General features: G+C 43.7%; 1 protein-coding gene across 1 annotated transcript in view; it reads right to left on the bottom strand.

Annotated features, from left to right (window-relative positions):
- The window catches only part of KIAA1549L (KIAA1549 like), a 132,271-nt gene that overhangs the window by 73,313 nt on the left and 42,550 nt on the right, over positions 1 to 16,408 (bottom strand). The window contains exon 2 of the mRNA XM_064426093.1: positions 2,297 to 2,620. Within this exon, the coding sequence (XP_064282163.1) occupies positions 2,297 to 2,620 (324 nt within the window). The remainder of the gene's footprint in view (positions 1 to 2,296; positions 2,621 to 16,408) is intronic.

Genomic DNA, 16,408 nt, shown 5'->3' with positions numbered 1-16,408 from the left:
TCCAGCATCACTTGTTTGGGATTCTATAGAGCTAGGGAGAGCACCTGCAGCATTAACAGGAGGCACATGTAAATGGAGAAGTGCTTTCTTATGTATACTGATAGGAACCTCTCCAACACAGAAGAAATCAGCAATATTTTCAGACGTGTTTCCATGCTTTTTTTGCACAGAGTCAGGCATTGTCAATGCAGCAGCAATGGATGAATACTGAACAGGAGATGTTTTCAGTGCAAGACCATCTACATCAAACTCTGAAAAGTTATTCTTTTTAGGAAAGGGTAAATTTGAAATGTTTTGACTATAGGATGTATATGTATAGTTTGCTGAAGGGGTGGAGAAGAGTGGCTGCTGATTTGTATTCATTTTGTTTTGCAGACTTGCCGCTACTGAGTATGGTGCATAGTAGTCATCTTCCAATGGAAAAGTACTTGGAGCAACATCCCTTCCTTCCATTTGGACTGAAGTTTTCACCGAAGGAATACTAATGCCAGCTGCAGACAGCAATGCTTTATTGGTCCACGCAGAAGCTGAAGTTACAACTTCAGGAAGGCTGACAGGATCTAAATTGCTTTCAGAGTCTGCATTCAAAATCCTGGAAGAGGCCAGAACTGTGGCTGTCCATCACTATTGTCATGGAAACAAGTGATGGCAACGTACCCGAGCTGGAGGCATGACAGAGGCCAGTGGCTTTTTATCAATTGAATACAAAGTCTGACCAGAGGTTAAATGATTTAAAGCTCTTGGAGATGAATATTCTGCATGTGGGGGTCACAAGAGTGGGTACTCTCATCTTTCTGTCTTCATTTGCAGTTCCATCTGAACTTTCCAGGTGGAAGATGCGCAGTCACAAAAGCAGTAGTGGCAGAAGTATTTGTGGTAGCAGGTTCAGGTTTGGGAAGGCATAGAGTGGAAGTAATTAAGGGCACTGCAGCTAGATCAAGAGAGAGTCATCGTGGCCATCTCCAAAACACTGTCTGGTATCCTTGATCCTGTGAGGAGTGTACAGGTTTGGATACCTGGAGAAACTTGGGAGAGCTGAGTTCCATAATGCAGAACATTATTAGCAGTAAAGTTCACAGACATCTTTGCTGTCACTCCTCTTGAGAAAGGCTGTTGAGCTCTCCTTGCCACAGGAAAGCCACCAGGATTTGGGAGAGCAGGGCAGAAGCAGCTGCTATTTGCCCGCTAAGTTTCATCAGTCCAGTTTCTGCAAAGCTGTGATTCAGAGGCAGCAGCGGGAGGGATCTGCAGCCCGTCCTGCTTGGCTGCTGCCGCCCTGGGACTGGCTGTGCGTGCTGCCCCAGTAAACACCTCGTTTGTCTCCGTTAGCGAGGGAGACCTTGGGCTTCTTGGAGAGGAGTGTGCTGCATTTCTAAAGAGAAAATCTGTTTTGCTTCTAAATTCTCCTACTGGCAGCACTGCACTGTGAGCGTGCTTTGCATCTGGAAAAAGTGATATTGGCAGTGAAAGGGAGGACGTGCTCTGTGCTGAGCTGGAGACCTCAGCCGAGCTCTTGGAGGCTGATGGCATGAAAGGTGCAGGGTGAGAGGCTGTAGTGCAATTAGTCAGTGCTGTGAAAGACTGAGGGTGACTCATTGGCGGTATTACATGTGGAGTACCACAGCATGGAAGACTGATGTAGGAACCGCTGCTTTCTCCTGAAAAACTGATGATGGCAGAAGAGTGGTACCACTAATTCTGCCAGTCAGTGCTGTCCTAAATGGCTCCAGTAGAAGAGACATTTTACATAATCTCATCAAGGAACCATGACAAACTTTTGGAAATTACTGTCAGGGGAGGCTGATGCATTTTTTGACTCAGGAATATCAGAATATACAAATGACAAAGAGGTCCTTTCCAAAGGAAACCCTTTTCCCACTAACTCTGTGAAATGCACTGTTGTTGATCCAATGAAAATCATGGCCCCCATAAACAAGCTGGGACCCCTTCTGTGATTCACCACACTGGAATGCACCATGCTTAGAGCACTATTCCTGCTTTCACTAACCTGTGAGCTAGCTGAATCTGTGCTGAAGAAACCTTCAGGATCTGCAGACAAAGGCACTTGGATGGACAGTACAGCTGGTTTAGAAAAGGTAATGGCATGAGGTGACTGGATTACCAATGAGGAGGATCATGGTGATGGAACAGCTGCAAGCATGCCTGATCCTGTTGTGCTTTCTCTGGAAATGGAGGGTGTTTTCTAATGGCACTGGCTGGGATGGCACAGCTGTACTCAAATGTGTCACAGGTGGTGTGGTGGGCAGTGTGGCAAACATACCAAGCTGAGGCAAACCTGTTAGAGCATCTGCATCTTGAGACGACGGCCTCAGAGGCGACTCGGCTGAAACCTCAGCGGGTTCCTGGGGTGCACTGCTCCCACTGCCTTGGTAGAGGGAGGGTGACAGGTGCATCTGGTCCAAAGTCCTGGCACGGGCGCCAGTCAGCGTTGTTTTGATCATCTGAAGCAAGTCTGCGTTCTCCAAAGTCTGTCCAAGAGAAAGATCAGCTACTGAGGGAGTCTTGGTTTCTGTGGAAGGCCGTGTTGGTGATAGTATAGATCTCCAGTTAGGAAAAGATCCTGTAGAAGGAGCATCATTGACATGCTGTTGCCTGACACCTGTAAAATAATAAAATTAAGAGTTGTTATCTTGTTGCTACAAATCCAACACAAAATGCATTATATTTGGAAAAACAAGTGATTTTTTGTTGTTGTTTTCAGAGTGCATAAAAATTCAGAGAAAGTTTACAAAAAAAAAAAAAGCCCCAAACATGAAACCCAGTGAAAGGTTCAACACGACAGATTTTAAACCCATTTTGGCCATGCTATTCCAAAATCCTACTTTTACCAGGGATGTCTCAACATACTAAAAGACACATCCTTAAGCCTGGGACAATTCTTGAGGTTATCATGAGTCACCCTGTGTCAAAATACTGTGAGAAGATGGGTTTAGAAGCAGTGCAGAAGGGGTATGGGTTTTGGCAAGCAAGCTTCACTGCCTTGGCATGCAGTCTGACATGGGAATAGTCAGCACTGGCTGTGTTCCTGCAGGATGCATCTGGAGGTGCTCATCCTGCCAGCTCTAATAACGCGCGCAATTACAGACACAAAAGGAAGAAAATAAAACAGGGAGGAACAAGAGGAGAGGGGGGCAAGATCCAAAACAAATTAGGACATTAAACTCTTTTTTTGACATGTGCAGATGCACAACACATCATTTCAAACACTAGTTTACTCTGCATTCAACACCATAATGTTCCTAGCCTTTGTTTTCTTGAAATGATTACAGTTATCCTAAAATCACAGAATGGGAACACTCAAATTTGTACTAATTTAAAGATTAAGATTCACTCAAGGGTAAAATTTGAGGTGGTAGGGTTTCTTTTATCCTTCCCTGTCAAGACAATAGATCGAACCTCAGTCCTGGCACTTGGTACCATGCCAATCTCTGTCCCCTTGCATAGCCAAGCAGAGGAAAAACATGGAGCTAAATCCTGCCCTCCAGATGCTGCACATCTGGATCAGACACAGAGGATGCCAACCTCCTCCACAGCCCCGTGAATAACACAGCATAACGGTGTGGAAAAGCAGGCAGAGCAGATCTTGAGACACATAAAATGGGCTGGACACTGGCTCCAGCCACCCATGAACCCAAGGGTCAGCAGAGCCAGCAGCACCAGCTGGGATCAGCCCACGTGGACAGGAGCCAGCAGTGGGAGACTTGACAGCACAGGGGAGGAGAATGGGTCACGTTGTACCTATTTGTTTAAATCTAAGTTTCTTTCTTTCTACAGTTTTCTTTCCTCCTAAGTTTTTACACCACCCATTCTCAATATGCACAGCCCACAGTAGATGATCAGTTGATCAGACCAGCTCCTTCAGGCTACTGTGTGAATTACACAGGAATGTGCTAGAATTATGATCAGCATTTTCTCTCTCTAAAAAACAAAACAAAACAAAACAAAAAAAAAAAGGAAAAAAAAAGGAAAAAAAGGAAAAAAAAGAAAAAACCCACACCAAGATAAGCAAAACAGTAAACCAAAACCTATGGGAGATCTTCCATTCCATTTTATCCCTCTATTTAAGAGTTTTATTAAGCCATGGTGAAAAACAGCCATTACTATCTCCTTCACTAAGGTGCAAGAATAATTACAGTCTCCAGAAGCAATTTGGTTTAGGGAAGCAGCTCCAGGATGGGCAACAGAACAGAACAGAGCTCTGCCCTCCAAGCAACCAAAGAAGTCCCCAGACCTTTCACCTGACACAGGTTAATTTGCACACAAGCAGTCTGGAGAAAAGCAAAGGGAGGCAGACACAGGGCTCCATATAGCAAGGAGAGACAAGCAGGGGAATAATGAGCCCAATTCACTTTTATGGATGTACTCCAGAAGGTCAGCAGGCTGGACAGGAGGCTGCAGAGTCCACCAGCGAACCTGACCCACCAGGAGAGGTTTGCAGCACAGAAGGGACACTTTTGTACTTGGGCCTTGGCTGCTGATGTGTCATCAGGGGACTGGAGACTGGCGTGGCCTGGTTTCTGACACTGCACGTGCTCCACCCTATGGTGGAAGGCACATTGTGTTCTAGACTGTGTTTTGGTGGCTTTTCCTTCCTTGTGAGTCTGGCAGATTTTTAACAGAGGGTAGGAAAGAAGATGAGATGAATTTTGCTCAGCTAGAATGGATTCAAACATGTGCCTGAAATTAAGAACTAGCTGATCTGCTTTGCAAAACCAGACTTTAGGCAACCAGCAGCTTAAAAATCTCTGCTGCTGAAGTCATCATTACCCAACCTGTTGCACCTCTGACTGTCTTGTTTCACCTCAGAACTGAAAAGTGACTGCAAAGCCTTTTGTGGAATTTCTTTTAGCACTTAGTCCTAGAACTAATCTAGCACAAGTATTAAAGGGGACTTCAGCAAGTCAATGTTTTCTACTTTTCCAAAACAGCAAAACCTGTCAGCATCAATCCTCTCACATACTGCACCATTCTTCACATATTTCTTCACACGTTGGTTTAATGAGAATGATTATGAGCAGAGAGACAACATAAACCTGGAAAAAGAATTGATGTTACCTCATATTGCCAAGAAGGAAAGAAAAGTTCAAATATTGCAAAGAAGATAAAACACCTAGTAAAAATACCCTCTAGCCACTTCTTTATTCCAGTCCTTCAGTTCTTGTTCCTTCCACTCCCTACCAACTGCCAATTTCTCTGCTCATGCCCATTAATGAAGTCAAGCTCCCAAGTTAGTGGAGCATTAAGAAAGTTATACAATATGCTGCAACCTATGTATGATGCTGGCATTCCACTGCAGCAGATTCTCTTTTATTCTATGCCTATGGAGAGATATGGACTGTCAGCACCTGTTTCAAACTGCCATAAATTCAGCATCCTGGTAGTAACCAGACAGACACAATACACGGAGTTTAAACTGAAGGACATACTCTGTGCTTGAGAATTGTTAGGCTGGCACCAACCACTACAATTCCCTGTCAAAAACTGTGCAAACCAGGACTGCATCATGGAAAAAAGGGCAGGCAGGAAAACATTTCACTTCTACATCTATCAGCAGCTGAACACACTTGATGAAGGAGGAGACAACCAATTCATATCAACAGAAAAGCCACAATGAGATCTCCCCACAGCATGCATTGAGCACTGAGCCACTTCTGGTACACACCAGTAGCTGCTCCTCCTGCCTCTAGATTACCTGTTATTCTTGCATATCTCAGCCTGCTGATGAACCACCACCTCCAAACATCCCAAAATCCATCTAGCAGTAACCTCATTACAACAGCCATCACTGATGAGGGATCTTTCCATTAGCAATAATGAGGAATATTTCCAATATGCCAGAGCAGGAAGATAAAATCAGTCCAGTTTGGAGAAAACCATGTTTGCTACATTTCTGACACTTGTGCACACCTAAAGGACCCCCACCTCTCCCCTTTAAGGCAGTGAGGGTCCCCATGAGGAAGGTGTAGGCTGCCATAAGGGCACCCCTCACCTTCTCTTCTCCAAGCTGAGCAAGCCAAGGAACTTCAGTCACTTCCTCCACATCTTGGCCTCTAGGTCTTTCATCACTTTCATCACCCTTCATCATTCTAACAATGTCCTTCTGCCACTTCTGAGTCCATACAAAATATCAACTCAAAGGCATCTTCAACAACAGAAGATTTTTGTTGTCTCAACTTTGGTTGCATTACTCGCAGATCACCTGGATTGATAACATTTAAAAGTGGAGCTGATAAAGAGCATACTCAGAAATTTTATTGCATGACTGACAAAGGTGTCTTCCCCATTATATGTCAAGTATGTATCTTTTCATAACCTTCAGCATACTGAAGACAGAATTTCAATTTTCCAATCAAGTTACTTGAATTATTCATTTTTGAGGAAAAAAAAAAAAGACAAAAAAAAATCCCCAACTGCTACTAAGTACTGTAAAGGCTAAATTTTAGGAATAAAATAATACCTATATAAGAATAATTGTAGCCATATAAAGCACAGCAGAAATCCAAACATTATATTACATAAGAAATCTGGATTTGATACAGCTCTAAATCAATCAGCCCTAAGGGAGAGTAACTCCAAAGACACCTTATAAAAAATCAGACTGTGAGAAATACAATCACTTGCAAACAAACACTTCAGCAAAGCCTTTGATAAGGTCTCCCAAACACTCTCCTGGAAAAGCTGGCAGGCCATGCCTTGGACATGTGCACTCCTTGCTGGTTAAGAGCTGCCTGGATGGCTGGGCCCAGAGAGTGGTGGGGATGGTGCCACGTCCAGCTGGGGACAGTCATTAGGGATCAGTGTCAGGGCCCACCCTGTTTATTAATCTTCACTGATGATCTGGGTGAGGGGATCAAGGGGATCCTCGAGAAGTTCACAGGCAACATTAAGTGGGGCTGGGGTGTTGAACTGCTGCAGGGTGGGAAGGCCTCTGCAGAGGGACGAGACGAGGCCAACAGGATGAGGTTCAGAAAGCTGAAGTGCTGGGTCCTGTGCTTGAGTCACCACAACCCCATGGAGTGCTCCAGGCTGGGGGAGGCGTGACTGGAAAGTGGCCCAGGAAAAAGGACCTGGGGGTGCTGGTCAACAGCAGCTGAACATGAGCCAGGCGGGCAAGGAGACCAATGGCACCTGGTGTGGGTCAGAAATATCCAGCAGGGGCAGGGCAGTGGCTGTCCCCCTGCACTGGGCACTGGTGAGCCCACACCTCCAGTGTTGTGTCCAGTTCTGGGTCCCTCAGTTCCACAAGGACATTGAGGGGCTGGAGTGGATCCACAGAAGTGAAATGGAGCTGGGAGGGTCTGGAGGGTAAAAGCCCTGTCAGAAGCAGTTGAGGGAGCTGGGGGTGTTCAGCCTGGAGAAAAGGAGGCTCAGGGAGACCTCACCACTCTCTAGAATGCCTGACAGGAGGCTGGAGCCAGGTGGGGATCGGCCTCTCCTCCCAGGCAGCCAGCGACAGGATGAGAGGACACGGCCTCAAGCTGCACCAGGGGAGGTTCAGCTTGGACAGCAGCAGGAATTTCTTCACAGAAAGGATTGTCCAGCATTGGAAAAGGCTGCCCAGGGAGGTGGCGGAGTCACCATCCCTGGAAGTGTTCAAGAAATGACTCAGTGAGGCAATTAGTTTAGTTGGCATAGTGACGTTTGGCCAAAGGTTGGACTCAGTGATCTCAGGGGTCTTTTCCAACCTTCATGATTCTAGGATTCTAGAAGAACAACAACCCACCTACAAATATTGCTGAGAGACTCTTCATCACTTCACCCCACCCTATCCAGTACCAGATAGGGCTATCCCAGGGCTGCACCGCCTCTTTAAAACAATGCCACTAACATACCAAAAAAAGCATTTTTTTTTCTTCTCAAAAGTACAATGCTTCCCACTTATTATTGTTATTAAGAGATTGAGTGCCCAAAGGTCAGATATGACTGGTACGGGATACGGTAAGAAAATTAAAAGAATTAACAGAAATTAACAGTAATCTTTGTTACACCAGTGAAAAAATGCACACCCTAATCACAGGGTTCTGCAATTTACTTCCATTGAAAAGCATTAAGCCTACACTTTTATGATGATAGCACCACTTCAGAGTTTTCCTAATGCTATCATTTTTTTCTCATTATTCATTAAGAGTTTACAACTGGAGAAATGGCAAAAAATATAGATTTCATGAGCCAAAGGATGTGAAATTCACTACCAACGAAAATACAAATGCTCAGCAAAGCATTTATAAAAATAGCTATGTAGCATATCAAAATCTTGCTCACTGTGCAGAATGGCAAAAACTATGCCTTCATCATATGTTATCCCAATTATACATTGATGAGATCATTACATCACAACCTATGTATCCCATACATCTCACTTCGGCATCATTCCACAACACCTTTTGCAAAACAATTAACATGTAAGTGTTTTCTAGCCCTGATGACAAGCCAACCTACAAGACACCTGTCCTGAGCCCTGGTTCCCACAGGCTGAGCCCTGCCTGCTCTTCTGGTCAGTGTGTTTTGTGTTCATTCTCCAAAAAATCTTCCTGGAGGGACCACCAGGATCATACTGGAAGGGATAACAAAGGTGGTTTTGGCAGCTGCCAAACCCACAGCTACTACAGCAGGAATGGAGGGTGGAGAGCCAGAGAAAACTGCAAAAGAGCAAAGGTAAAGAAACCAGAAAACTAAATCCTGTTCTTCATGGGTATCTCATTAATATCCATTTTTTCAAGCAGATTCTAGGAAAAGTTAAGTGGTTCAAATGACACCTTCTCACATTTGTTTCAGCTGTAATTTTTCCCAGATTAGATCTAGACTTTCCAAACCCAAAATTCTGTCCTGATGGATTTAAACCCAGATTATTTTACCAACAGCTGAGAATATTTACATCCTAGCTGTTGGAATCTTGGATGCTGAGAATTTTAGACTGTCTATGTAGACCCTCAAGAGAACACTGCATTTGACCTGAGGCCGTGGAGAAGGCTTCCAAAATTGAAAGACAGAACTGGGATTGTGGGTGTGGAGTTTGATAGAAGTGTGTAATATCACACGGTGGAAAACTTAGAGTTTAAGGTTTTAGAATATAGTAACATATATATATAAAGCAAGATGGAGGTTTTAGGGTCAATGGAGGTTTTTATCAGTCAATGTCTACAAGAGACAGACAATAAAAAAACACCATTACATCCAAAAAAAGCCCTTTTTCCAGTGATCTTAGAAAATTATAACTGAAAACTATTATTGATTTATTTTTGACAACCAGGAAAAAATATTTTGTCCTGATACCATCAGAATTCTGTTTAAGTGAAGCAGCTTTATTGTGAGGGGAAATCTCTGTGAGGAGGTACCACATTGCTCAAGGTTTCCTTCTCAACAAACAAAAGTATGGACTTCATCACAAACAACAGAAGAACATTAGGGCACAATATTTGGTCATTTCAATTGCACTGCCATGTGTTTTTTTCAGATGAAAACCAAAGCAGAAATTTTCTTTGGGATAGTGGTGAACTTTCCTTGCCCTCACAAAGCTCCCTTTGGGGCCCAACGCTCCAGCAGCACATTAGGGAGAACCTCTTGGCTATCAATTAAAATCCAGGGCTGCAGGGAAAATGCACTTTTTGCCAAAATGCTTTTGGCATGGCCTGTCTGGCTAGCTTGCCCAGCCCAAATGTCAGCTGCAAGGATTCTGCAGCTCCATGACTGTCACCAGCCCTGCTCCAGGAAGCCACAGGCTGGTGTGACTTGTCCCAAGTGCCAGCCTGGCCTGGGGCCCCAAAGTGTCCCCTCTGCCACCCAGGAGGCTCTGCTGGGAGGCTTTAGTCCACTCCAGCAGCGGGAGGGAGGTGAAGAGCAGTGCAAGAGACAATGGATCACCAGGGTGAGAAAGCCACGCTCTGGTGGCGGAGGGGACAGCTGTGCCAGCAGTGATCCCAGCAGCACCATCTGCACGTTGGATTCAGAGCAGATGCTCGGCTGGATCCTTAGGAAATGAGAGTGCAAGAGAGGAGGGTTCATCACCACACTGTGCTGTGGGATAACTGCACGAAACCCACAGAAACCACAACCTGTAGCAATGTGTTTGAACAACTCAGGCCACGTTGTGCCCCAGCCAAACCGCTTGTAGGTATTCCTATCAGAGCCCTCTGGAGTGCATCAAGGTTACTAAGACATAAATTGTGCTAAATTAAGAAAGAAGAGGCTGAGAAACAGAATGTCAAGAGCATAAGAACTGGATAGAAGAGGGCAGTGAAGCACCTGGATTGTAACCGGTCACACACTCTGAAGCCATGGGCGAGACAGAGGCACCAATCAGGAAATGTGTGATCAGTGTGTGCAGGAATTCTAGAATGTATAAATAGTGCATAATGTAGACAAGAAATGGCTTCTGCTTAATCATATTGGTTAGTTGTCCAGGAGTCCTGATTTCCTGCAAGAACCTGCTCTGGGGTTATGCCCTTGAGCCTGCTGAACATCCCCGTGACCATTTCTGCCTGAGCTGGTCTGGTTTTTCACAGGATTGAAGTGAATAAATGATGTGTAAATTTATATATTTGTTATTATTTTATGTATTTGTTATTATTTTAATTAATTTTTAGTGCTTTTACAGCAACATTTTTAGGATCAATACCTTTGTGAGCCTGACAGCCTCCTTTAGCATGCTGCTTACCTATTTATTTGTAAACAGACATTTGCACAAACCTCTGCAAAGGAATTGTGTTTATTCAGGAAAGTTGCTGTAGACACTGCTACCATCAGCATTAATGATTTCATGAACAACGTAGCAAAAAAATTCAAGGTTATTTGGGAACATAAACCAGCAAAGCTGCCAGTTCTCCTGCTTTTACCTTGAGTTTTACAATATTTGAGAGGCTTTTTGTGGGACAAACAAAAGAACACCCCCCAAAAAAATCTTAAGAAAAAAGAACAATAAACTGTTTTAAAATGACATGATTTTTAAGCGTATGACATTTTCACAGGACTGGTTAAAGTTATTTACTTATTTTAAATTTCCAGACCTAGGATAGACTGAAAGGGTGGCACCAAATTCTCAAAAAGAGTGAGAAGAGTTTGGGTTGCAAATTCTGATCTTCTTAGACTCTGGAGTTTGGCAGCAAAATACAGGAAGCATGTGGCAGTTTTACTACTGTCAGTAACTAAGCAGCCAATAATAGTAATAATAATAGTAATAATAGTACAGCTTTATTATTATATGCAACAAAAATATGTATTTTCTTAACTAGAAGCCACTTCTTTAATAAAGCTCTCAGAATTTAAACTCCCCACCAAAGTCAGCACAAAAGGATACAGCAGAGAGCTCCTGCTAAAAGCCATTTAGATTATTCTCCAAAGGAAAAACAAAAAAAACCAACTATTGTTTGCTGAACTTTCCTAAAGAAACAACAGTGCTTCCAAAAGGTTGAACTGTGGGCCAAATTACATAACACAATATATTCTGACATGCTTGTTGAGCAATTGTGAATGTTCCCTTGAGCCAAAAAGCTCTCTGCTCACCAACCCAAGCACATCTTCAAGGGAACATTTGAGGCCACAGCCCGGGAGCAGAGCAGACCCTCTGGACCAGCAGCAGCTCAGCCAACACCTCCTCCAAGAAGGGAAACCCAATCTGCTGCAGCAGGAGGCTAACCCAGGACACCAAAACAAGGATGGGCAGGTATATTCATATATTCATAGGTGTTCCTCACCTGTCTGGGGTGCCAGAGGGGCCACAGCTCAGCAGAGAGGAGGTGACAAACAGGGTGGCAGCACCAGCCCCTGCAGCCACTGCTGCTGCTAATTGAGATCAAGGGTTAGCACCCTCATTCTTATTAATTACAACTTATTTCAGAGCTTTGGAGTTTCAGTTTGTGGAGGTCACTCTCGCACACACACAAGCCCTGTGAGCTTTTCAGTGCCAAGAGATGAAGGGCAGGCAGGGAGGCTGTGCCTTGGGCAGCCCTGCAGGTGCTTGCCCTGGAGGCAGATCCCATTTGGGGTCTGTTCCAGCAAGATAACCAGGAGAGAAGCTAATCCTGCCTTAGAGAGATGCAATCTCAGAGGTGCCAAGTCCACAGCATCAGCACAAGGACCCAGGCTCCCACAATGTCTTCTGCTGCTTTCCAGCTCTTTCCACTGCCTGTGATGAAGGATAAAGAGCTGAAGACCAGGAAAGAAATGTAGGCCACACACAAAGTGTCCTGCTTTCTCTGTCTGCACAGGGTTCAATATTGCCCCACTGATAATGCTTTCAAAGTACAGAAGTCTCTGCCCTTAAAAAAAATTAAAACATTATATTGATTTTTAGATTAGAAAGCTTTCAGGCCATACTGAAGACAGGGTGTGAAAACAGCAAATGACATACCATTTTTTAAAAAAATTCAACAAAATAATCAAATCCAAATTCTATTTTCTTTTCAAGATTTCAGTGCTTAGCCATCCTGGTATGCAATGTGATTTCTGAACCCAAAAAAGTGCAGTCTATTACACAGCCCCAAAAGGCAGAAAGGTTAAAACACTGAATATATGAATGACCCAATAGACAAATATTGAGTTCAAATTTTGGGACATTATTCTTTGGAGGGGAATCCTCCTTATAACCATGAATGGGACTGCAAATGTAAGGTGTTGCTGGGAAAGAGTTCCCATAAAATGCATGGCTTTTCATAGATTAGAAAAACTCTATTCTGGAGCAGGATGGACAGGTAAGGACAGCACAGAAAGCTGCTTTATAAGACTTTGTGATTTTCCTCCCTCGCCACTTAAAAAGGACAGAAACTAAGGAAAAAGTCTTATATACAACACCTCGTTCTTCCTTACATAAAGACTATTTGGAAATTACCAATTTAAAGGCAATCCCTTTTTGAAAAAAATTGATTTTTTTTTTGTTTAGTTCAATACTGCCCTTTGATTCCTACCATTTACAAATGTAGCAAAGGCCCAGTCTCAAAAAGAGGAAAACACTTTCCTGTGGAGCAAACTTTCAGCTCCCAGGAAGCAGTCAGAGAACATCCTGAGGTCAAGTCAGGATGACAGGCAGCAATTAAATTCTCCTGAACAACAAATCAACCTGCAACTTTGCTGTGACCTGCTGTGGGTATTCAACACAAAGTGCAATATCCTTTACACATTAATGAACTATGCATATCAGCTAGCTAATTAATTCTTAAGCTCCTTGTCTGTTCTACAGTAAACAAAGACTTGGCTCAGACTAGAAACCATCATGAAGCTGTTTAAAATTATTTCTATTTTCTATGACTTTCACCGTGCACAGCCCATTTCTTTCCTTTGCTGCATAAAAGTGTCAAAGCTCAGGTTTGTAAGAATATGTTGAGTCATTCCTCTTTCTCACCTCTTGGAAACAAATTCAAAAATGTATCTGTACTGTCCAAAACAAAAAAATCAGCCACATTCATGGACAGAGGACAAGAGGCTAGAAGCAGCAAGGGTGAGCCCGGACATTGGTGACAAAAATGTTAAAAAACTGCCCAGTCAAATCTCACTTTTCAGTCCAAAATCCAGAAGAAACTTCGCACAGATGCAAATATTTGAGAATTGCTTTCAAATATGAAAAATCTCTAGGAACACTGGCAAACTGTGGGGTTCCCAGAAATGCTGCAGAATTACTTTAGCTCCCAGCCCAGCTCCAGGGAGCTCCCGTGGGAGCAATGAACACTCAAACCACCACCAGGACAAGGTGCCTGCACCTGCTCCTCACCTATTTCCTGCAAAATTCAGACAAATTGTTTGGGATTTTAATTCCCAGGTATCCAAGCAGCACACCCAAAACTCAGGAAGAGCCAAACACAGGGATAAAGCAGGTGGATGCACCCAAAGGCAGTAGCTCTGTGCTTGCACTGGCTGCCCAAGCACAAAAAAATGTCACTACGAATCAGTGATGTGGTGTGAAAAAGCTGATTCTTCTCCCTGAGATAAAGGCATTAGCATTTTCTGTCAAATCATTAGACAACATCTTCCCTGTGAAATGACAGGAGCCCTAAAAAAACCACTGAAAAAAGCAGGACCACTGCTACAGGGCCAACAATATTCTACTAATAGCTGAAGTCACTTTTAATTGTAAATGGTTAATGATTACCCAGTGACCAGCTGGTTTCTCAAAAATAAGACACTGCCTGGAAGAAAGGGCATTATTAGAAAGAAAAGATGATGCCATTTCCAGATGGTGAAAAGCACTGCACAAGTTGGTGGGTCTCCTAATTTAAATCTCCAAGGTACAGGAGAGAGATTTGAGGCTTTTGAATAGACAGTAAGTAAAAGATTCCCTCTGAAAAGTTCAAAACAAAACCAAATAAGATGCATTTTTCCCTCCGCAGTAATATGAGTTTCTTGGCTGCCTTCTGCTGTGCTTGCTCATGGAACTCACATGCTCCATCCCACTGCACCTCACTGAATGGCAAGCATGGCTCTGGTAGGACAAAAACTGAAAATCTTCCCCCCTGGATCCCCAGCTGAACCCCATGTTCCTAACTTCTAGCCTAACTCAGAACTACCCCCCTAAAAGCCCATCTCTGTGACCCACTTTGGGTACTGCCACTATATTTCTTGTCACTTGATTGCTGCTCTTTTTTGCTAAAGTTTCAGAAGATTCTGCTCTCCAAAAATTTCTGGGAGCTATTTCTAAAAACAGCCTCCAACAAAAGCAGACCCTAATTTCTTTCCAGCCACCCAGTTAATCTTTAGGGACATGCATAGTCACTTCCAACAAAAAGAGAAAGACGATGCCATCCTCAGACAGGCTTTTCCTTTGTACACACACTGTGGAAACATTTTGCATTCATGTCAGTATAATTGAATATCTGGATTTTAAAGCCCTCAGCCTAACCAGGATTTGAGGGGCTTTACTGCTACACTGTCAAACATATGCACTATATAGTACTTAAGAAGGTTTTCCATTAATCTGCTCTATGCTGGTATTGTTATTTAAATGAGCTCATTCAAATGAGGTAGGAATAACCAGGGGAAACTAAAGAACATGGGATATTTCTTAAAAATTAAATAAAGGTATACAAAGAGAAAAGGCACGAAGGAAGAAGGTGCTAAAACTTGCAGGTCACACAGCCATTTATTGCTCATTTTACTCAGTTAAGTGTTTAATCAGTGAAAGGATCAGCATTAAGATCCAAGTACCTGATGCTATGAAAAAGTAACCCTGACCATCCAAGCCTTTGCTCCAGGAAGATCAGATGCAGAAGGTGAAAGCTTCTTCCCATAACCTTCCTGACATGTGACATATTGCACAAACCAGGGCAGAGCATCAGTGAATTTCTCAAGTCAGATTGATGGCACTTCAGGTACTCTTTTAACACATGCTCTTCCTCTCTGTCGAGATTTACTGGCCTGGATGTCAGGAAAACATCTCGGGAATGGTGAGTGCAAACACAGAGGTGACACCACACTCAGGGCAGAAATTTCCATCCAAAGGTTGCTGCCTTTCTGCCATCAATCAGGACACTGGCACAGAAAGCTGGTGAATTCCTGGGTGAGCCATGAACTAAAGCTGTGGGTACAGTAAAGAGTTACAGCGTGGATGCAGAACATGAAAAGATCAGAAGACTCCCATGACAATTTCACCAGCAGGGAAAAAAAAGTATCTAAATTATTTTTTTCAAATATTTATTTGCCTCAGGTTCATCTACCTCAGGTCCATCTACCTCATGATTTGTTAAATTCTCCCAGTGAAGGGTGCTTCTTTGCCACCTTTTCCTCCAGGGTCTTCTCCTGCCCTGCTCCCCAGCAGCTCTCACACCACACCTACTGCAGCTCTATCTGCTGTCCTGTCCTCCTGCCACTCTCCCAGGGTCCCAGGCAGTGTGGATCATGAGTTTACAAAGCTTTGGAGTTCCCTGGGGCAAAGTTAGCCACAGAGAAAGTCTGGCTTGCACAGTGCCTAAGGGGCTGCCTTGGAAGAGCAAAGCAAAGCAGCTGAGGGGTGTGGGGGAAGGAAGCTGAAAAATCAAGACAGCTTCTGGTTTCACAATTAGCTATGACCAGATTGGAGCTGAGCAGCAGAAGGAAAGCCCGAAATGCTCCTTTGCACCTCTGCAACATGGTGAACATCACTCTTCCAGCTCACCCTGCTGGAGACTCCTCTGGCCCCACAAGGAGAGGGACACACAAGACCCCCTACCTCAACATCTGGGCTCAAGGACAGGTGCTATTCTGAATTACCTTAAGCTGGAGCCAAATGCTCTATTTGCAGGAAAGGGTAGAAAGGAGATTGTAAATTCTGGTCATAGTCTAGAGATTTGTCTTGTTGGCTTTCCCATTAATTTCTTTTTCATGGTTTTACCAAAAGCGATCTGAATCTTAAGAAAAGACTAACAATTAATTTCATTCTTCACTGGCTACTGCTTTTTCATTAGCAGGTGGTGCTCAAAGGAGAATG

Source organism: Passer domesticus, chromosome 6, assembly GCF_036417665.1.
Source record: "Passer domesticus isolate bPasDom1 chromosome 6, bPasDom1.hap1, whole genome shotgun sequence".
Taxonomy (NCBI): domain Eukaryota; kingdom Metazoa; phylum Chordata; class Aves; order Passeriformes; family Passeridae; genus Passer; species Passer domesticus.
Note: the sequence above shows the minus strand (reverse complement) of the source record. Positions and strands in the feature narration are given on the sequence as shown.